At 45.7% G+C, this 7445-nt stretch overlaps 1 protein-coding gene across 1 annotated transcript; it reads right to left on the bottom strand.

Annotated features, from left to right (window-relative positions):
- Positions 1-1296: 1296 nt before the first annotated feature.
- T265_12928 (hypothetical protein) lies at positions 1297-3249 on the bottom strand (the record flags this gene model as incomplete). Its single annotated transcript, XM_009166296.1, has 2 exons — positions 1297-1485; positions 3226-3249. Coding segments are annotated over 2 exons (213 nt in total), but the record flags the coding sequence as incomplete, so codon positions are not given.
- Between the last annotated feature and the right edge of the window lie 4196 nt (positions 3250-7445).

Below are 7445 nucleotides of genomic sequence, written 5' to 3'. Positions count from 1 at the left end.
TTCCAATTCGCCTTATTTTATTTATTACACTTTTTATATAGACATGGGCTGTGCACTATCAGACGTTAAAAGAAGCAACTTTGGGAGGGATGAAACAGTTCACATTTACTTTCTCATAAACGAGACTACTCACAAGGTTGCTGAAAACTCTTCGACAGCCCACGATCGGTTTTGCCCTTCTTGGGGTTGGCTCTTCAAGTAGGCGCAGCCCCCGAGTTTCCGTCAACCTTATGTTCTAATTGAACCCAAATTGAACTGATTTTTGGGGAGATACACTCATTTACAAATCAGTTTGTTTTTTCTATCTATGTTTCATTTACCTTTTTGTTTTGTGAAGATTTTGAGGGATGCACTTAGTGGTAAAATCATACTTCCACAGGGTTACTTAGTGATGTGTGATGCTGGACGCCAGTTTGATTACGGGTTTATCGAATGACTGTTTTCTGTCCGTCAGAACTTGTGGAATAAGCGGTCCGCAGATAATCTGTTGAAGGGCTTGGTAGGATTGTACAGAGACCCGATTGAATCCCGACTGAATTTCTTCTTTACAATATTCGTAAACCGAATGCGCTATACAAAGGTCGCCTCATTTTTCAGCTGGTATAATCTTCGATAGACCGCAGAACACTATAAGCGAGGGATTCAACTAAAGGTACTTTTAAGCCTACCGTTAGAAAACAATTTACTCTGTTACTGAGTGTAGTTCGTAGAATGCGTACAATTTGGGTCCAGGCAGAACATAAGGTTGACGGAAATTCGAGGACTACACTAGTCCGCTTAGTCACAAGAAAGGCGGAACTGGTAAAGGGGACGCCAACGGAACAGCTACAGATTAGTAGACAGGGAAGTAAAATTCTCATGTGCATCATGTTTAGAAAAACTGAATATCCATCTTCTCCTTGGACGCGACTTCCTGAACTTTACTTGACTATTACTCAAATGCAAGCAAATGCTACCATTTTTCGTAATAGATCTCACTTTTCAAGAGAAGCGAAACGGATTTACGAGAAAATCACATACTACTCGCATGCCTCATCAGTAGTATCCACCGTCACGCTGGCAGCACATTGTCGAAGAGTTGGCAGCAACCTTTTGAGTGGTGATCTTTCGTTTTCACGGTGAGCGAGATAGCGGAAAGTTTTTCTTGCACACTTCACTGGACCATTGTAAAGGCAGTATCGTACAACTACCGATCACACGGCAAAGTGAGCTTGGACGATATGTATATGGGAATATTCTGACACGGATAACTATGAACCTTCGTCGTTTCCTAGTATCCCAACGTGTTTCATTTACTGGGGCTTGCACATGTCTCACGTGCGTACATATATGAAAGGTGCGAACTCTAAATTCACTCATGAAAATCAAATGGATTGGCAAACTAGTGTATTTGTCACAATCAGTCCAATTTGGGTTCAAGTAGAGCATGAGCCAACCCAAAGAAGGGCGAAACCCGTCGCGGGTTGTTGAAGAGTTTTCAGCAATCTTATGATAAAGGGCTCAATATTCACCAAACTAATGACATATTCGCGTACATAACACGAATCAGGATAGGACATTTGACCTGTAGTCTCTCTGTTTCTCGGCTTTAGTAGCTGAAATCTTTGAGCATCCTCTGGGCCCGGGGGGAGGTTTTGCTCCCCACGTAGCGCAAAGTGTACTTGCGCACAGTTGACAGAACGTGGCGACAGTCGCCATGCGGATGAGAAACATACGAACAAACACATTCAACCACTGAACCAGCAACAAACCGAGAAAAATTACCATGAGTTCTTGATCGATTTTTGTTAAAGCGCACTGCTGACTAATCAATCAAACTAGTATACCGTCTGCGCATGCGCGTGTGTACTTTAAGCTAGGAGATCCAAAAACCAGGATTTCAGCAATGCTTTGGTCAAGGGTGCTTTTTTCGTCATCGTGGTCGGTAGTCGGTGGAATGTGTGTGCACTCACTGCACGGTGGAAATCGGTCGTGGAAAATCAATATGTCTGGTTGATGATTGTGCGGATATGCCAGTTCCGAAGTGTATTTTGAACAAGACTGACCTTCGGAACATTGTGCACTAGTTTTGGTTTGGTCCAATCGATCGCCTTGCCTGTTACTGTGAACTTTTTAGTCTAATTTGTGCAAGTTAGACACTGGACATTTCCGTCAACCTTCATTTTTCGATTGAGTTTCGAGTATCAAGCACTTCACTGTATTCCTATTAGAGTGGGATTTATTTAAAATTTTTCTGACTTTCAGGAAAAACCTACCTCTGTGGTTTTTAGATGTAGAAGTGAGGTCTTAGAATCGTGTACAACCGATCGCGTTCAGAAGTGTCTGTAAGTTGATGTTCTTAAAGGTGAGTAGAAGCAGTCCAGTTAGGTGAGCAGAGTGGGTTAGACAGATCGTTACTGGGACGAAAATATGGTCATCTGTGTCTGCAGACTGTATTTCAATACGGAGACATTTGCTCACTCTGTTGACAGATTCTGAACCGAAGTTTTCGGTGGAATCGTTAACTTCTTCACGTGCATTTGTTCGGGTTGACTTTACTGTGTTATTTTTCCAACAGATATGAGAACATCGATTTGCCGGGGATCACTGACGGTAATACGTGTTGTTACAACGGCCGTAGAATGCTGATAGGTCCCGAGTACTTTACAGAGCCACACAAATCCTTGCGTCAGTGTGGGTGGAGAGCTGCGCAACTCCCGTAGTCGAATTACCGATGGACCCGTTCCACACTGGTTAACAAGTTGTTCAACTGACCAGGCGTATATCGCCGATGTCTACTGCAGAAGAGGATCAGATGAAACAGACACTCGACGTGAGAGAATCGTTCAACGTTTAATAGATTTCGAAATCCCAATGATAACTGTTTCGAATCTCACTGTCTTGCTATTCTCGGTTCAGCCATTCACTCTCAAGGTTCCAATGTAAGTTCCTCACCCATCTTGGAGTCTACAGTCAGACCCTTATCACGTCTGATACTTGTCGAGAAGGGTGCCGTTCTCTGTCTGCAATTCACAGTGGTGAACGGGACGTGGCGGAGTGTCTACGAAACAGCTTCACCTCGTAACTTTGTCGCGCTCACTACATTCGTCAAAATGTAGAGAAATTGCTGGAGAATTACTTGGCTGCTACGCCTGTGATTGGCTGGCCTTCCTGGTTGGCCGGACCCATGGATTCGAAGCGATATCAGATGAAGTTTGGATCACCTGATAAGGCATGTACTCTTACCTGCATACCCTGCATACTCTGCATACCCTATTGGCTCATAGGTGTAAAGATATGAAACATAGGCATTCAGCGACCTTGTTGATGGTGGTGACGATGATACTGGCACACAAAGCTGTAACTGTGGTCTTCAGAGGTGGACGTCAACCAGGTGAAATAACTCTTCCGGATGCTTTTGCTTTTAATGGTGTTGTTGGTTTTCAAAATTTAGACTCAATTGTCACACAGATATATCCAGGCCCTGAGTGCTTCTCTGTGGGTACCAATTCTGCGAACGTGGTTAGATTTTGCTCATTTTGAGTGATTGTGTCAGACGTTCCGTGGCGTTCAGCTGTAGCACCCTTCCGGTGCCTAGCTGCCATACCACCCGAAGGAAGCACGAGGGCTAGGGTACTGCCAGGTTGCCCAGGGGAAAGTCGAGTGGCAGAGGTCGGGTTCGAACCATGGACCTTCCAGTCAGTAAATTCACGCTCTAATCGCTTGACCCAACATTGTTCATCATTCCGGTCTGAAATCAGTTGTAGCATCCTTCCGGCGCCTAGCTACCATGCCACTCGAAGGAAGCACGAGGGCTGGGATATTGCCAGGTTGCCTGAGCCTAGACAGGGGAAGTCAAGAGGTAGAGGTTGAGTTCGAACCAGGGAACTTCTGGTCAGTAAATTCGCTCTCTAACCACTTGAGCTATCTCGCCCCCAGCACCGAGTAGAAACAAATGGTTCATCAACGTGTGACTTCGGCGAGTAGCCTCGGATCATTAACTCTCTGATTCATTATACATTCTATGGAGAAGTAAACCATTCACTTTGTGGAAAACTGGACTCAGGGGGACGCGAAATAATGACGTATTTGGTAGTAGATGTGGAAACCGAATGTTGAGAGACCCTGTTCTATCTGCTGATTCGTCAGTCTGTTGTATCTCCTTCTGACCTGCTCCAGTGCCTAATGCCGGAAAAAAGGCTCACAGAAGGGAACACAACAGCTATATTTCGGACAAGCGAGTACGAGGTGTGAGTGCGTGCGAGTACGACAGTCTCTAGCTATCTATTGGAGGAACACTGTCTGAACTTGGCCCAATGCTGACGCACGCGGTCTGGCCTTGGTACGATGCTGCGACGCGCTGCATATTGCGGGCACGTTGTCTGACCTTGATCAACGCTGGCTCTCACTGTCTGGGTTTGATACAAGGCTGTGACGCGCTGCATATTGAGGGGGCGTTGTCTGTCTGGTCAACTTCTAGCGGAGCTGAGTCTCGGTGGATTTCGAGCACGCGGTGGTTGCTTTCACAATTCTGATCTTCCTGATAGACCCATAGTGGGTTTCCGGTCGCCCACTACATACCGTAACTTCCGACACACTTCTGTAGTAAAACCGCCTGGATTAGGACGTTAAGTAGCATACGTAGACTTCAAAGGTATCAACGGCTAGCTTCCAAGACTCACATCCTGTGATCCGTTGATATGCGGTGAGAGGACCCACTAAATTACCGAAAGGAACGACCCGAGCGTCCGTGAACCTTATGACCTACTTGAATGCAAATTGCACGAAATTGGCAAAATACACTCATTTGTAAACAGATTTGGTTTTGATAGAAGACTCACCTGGAACCTAGCTGAATCTCTAGTGTACCCAAGCAACTTAATGTGCTGCACCAGGCCGCCTCATATTCCAGGCGAGTCTCCCGCAACGCGAAATTTGTTTGCAAATGAGTACACTTCACTGGTACCTCTAACCACTTTTTGGATTGTTAACTGGACTGTTCTGTGTTTCTGTGTTCACCGAGGCCTTCGAGAAATACACTCATTGCAAATCAGTTTGGTTTTCACGAGAGACTCAACTGGATCTCTCGTTTATTATATTCTACAACTGAAAATACTGCACACAGACCTCCTCATGTTTCAGTTGGTACGACATTCGAGATATCGCAGTATATTTTCATAAAGGAAACTACTCAAAAGGTTGCTGAAAACTCTTCGACAGCCCATGACTGCGCCTACCTGATGATCATAAACGAGAGATTCAGTTGAGTCTCTCGTGAAGACCAAACTGATCTGCAAATGAGTGTATTTCTCGAAAACGGTCCGATTCGGCTTCAAGTGGAACATAAAGTTGACGGTGGAAACTCAGGGACTGCGCCTACCTGATAAGCCCGAACTGGAAGGGCGAAACCGGTCGTGGGCTGTCGAAGAGTTTTCAGCAACCTTGTGAGTAGTTTTCTTTATGAATATTCACCGTAGTCCATTTTTTTTTAAAACATGGGTTCCACAGGTGGTTAGATCAATGCCCTATAAGTGACCGTCAACATACGTAACGACGTACACACACCAGTTTGATCAAACATCAACAGTGGGACCGGTAGCGTATGAAATCGGACTGGTTTTTCACATGACCAGATCGCCTGACCATCACGCGGTGCCCTCGTTATGCCATGGAGTGTAGTCGACAAAAATAGCCTTGTAGAGGAACAACTTCCTTCGCGAAACAAAAAAAAACCGACAACAGATAGCGCTTGAATCACATGTGTACAAACAACACAGATTCCAATAAGCTGCCGAGCACATATGTTTGGTATTCCCAGAACGAAGCCCAGGTAACAGTAAGAGAAGCGTGAACAACGCTCATCTGAACACCGATTTGTTTGTTTGTAATCTCAGCTGAATTCCAGGTGAATTTCTCGTGCAACACATTCAATCGAAAAGTACCATGAAAGAGAGATTCGGTCGAGATTTATTCGAGTTTACCGTAAAACCACTTTGGTGTGCGAGTGTGGTCCAAGATTTTCGTACAATTTGGGTTCAAATAAAACACAAAGTTGGCGAAGACTCGGCAACTGCGCCTACCTGATGTCCTGAAGGGCGTAACCGGTCGTGGGCTGTCGAACAGTTTTCAGCAACCTTGTGAGTAGTTTCCTCTAGGAGACTACTTTAATTTCCCGACGCTCGGTAACCCTGCACATCACTGACGTTTCCTAGTCGCCTGCTGATGCACTCTTCCAGCTGACTGGGCTCTAAAGTGCATCTGTTTTACTAAACGTGGATAGCTCAGGAATATACTATTCCAGAAAACAGAACAGAACCAGTTCTGGTTTCGGCGTAGCACATCGGATCACGGTCAACAATCTGAATGGTCGCCAGCGGACCCTACGGTTGTGAGAGAATGTCCAGAAAATTGACCGGACCAGGCTAATAGAGATTTGCGTGGGCTACGCAGTCAAACGTTTGTATATTATATTTATTTATTAAGGCCTGATTAGGGTTTAAAAATGTTCCAGCGATAAAGATCCTAAAACTGGAAGGGTGGAAGTTGAAGCTAACAAAACAATTGTCGTTCACCGGTACGATCATAGCAAGCCTGCTCTGTCCATACTGTAAACAGTAAGCTTTCGGCCCACTGATGCACCCTCTACGCGAATATGTGGTTTCTACCTCTACCGTTCCCCAGAGCGGTGAATCTATGTTTTGTTGTTATGCCTTAACTTTACTTGAAATTTACTACCACGGATTCTTTTGGTTAGACATATCGCACCTAAAACAGCCTCACAGCAAGACACCACACCGACGATCGTTCACCTGTAGCACCCTTTCGGTGCCTAGCTGTCATGCCACCCGAAGGGCTGGGATACTGCCAGGTTGCCCAAGCCTAGACAGGGAAGTCGAGAGGGAGAGAGAGACAGAGGTCGGGTTCGAACCACGGGCCGGTCAATGAATTCGCGCTCTCACGACTTGGGCCATCTCACCCCCTACAGTGACGATAGGCTATCACAACTCATACAAGCCGTAGTCACGAGGTTACATCATGCTCGATCTACCTTCGAGTTTTCTGTTCTGCAGCCTGAGTGTTCTTCATCTAGAGGAGAAACAGTATAGCGAAATGCACACACTTGGATTCCGATTAGGTTATGATCGGAGACCCAGATAAATCTCCTGTTTATAGTGTTCCCAAGTAGGACACCGGGTTGACGGAAACTCGGGGATGGCGCCTACCTGATGAGCTTCAAGAGAAGCGAAACCAATCGTGGGCTGTCGAAAAGTTCTCAGCAGCCTTATGAGTAGTGCATTACGTCCATAATAAGAAGCAGCATAATTGTACGCGTTGTCTGATCTCTCATATCGATTAAACAAATTGTGTGTGGCCTTCCCGGTGTGAGTGCAACCGCTCCTCTGTCACGTGCCTAAAGTGTAGTCGGATCTATCCACCTGTTGACATCGGGGACGGATACATTCGCA

This window comes from Opisthorchis viverrini, assembly GCF_000715545.1.
Source record: "Opisthorchis viverrini unplaced genomic scaffold opera_v5_24, whole genome shotgun sequence".
NCBI lineage: Eukaryota > Metazoa > Platyhelminthes > Trematoda > Opisthorchiida > Opisthorchiidae > Opisthorchis > Opisthorchis viverrini.
This window is presented reverse-complemented; position numbering and strand designations above follow the sequence as displayed.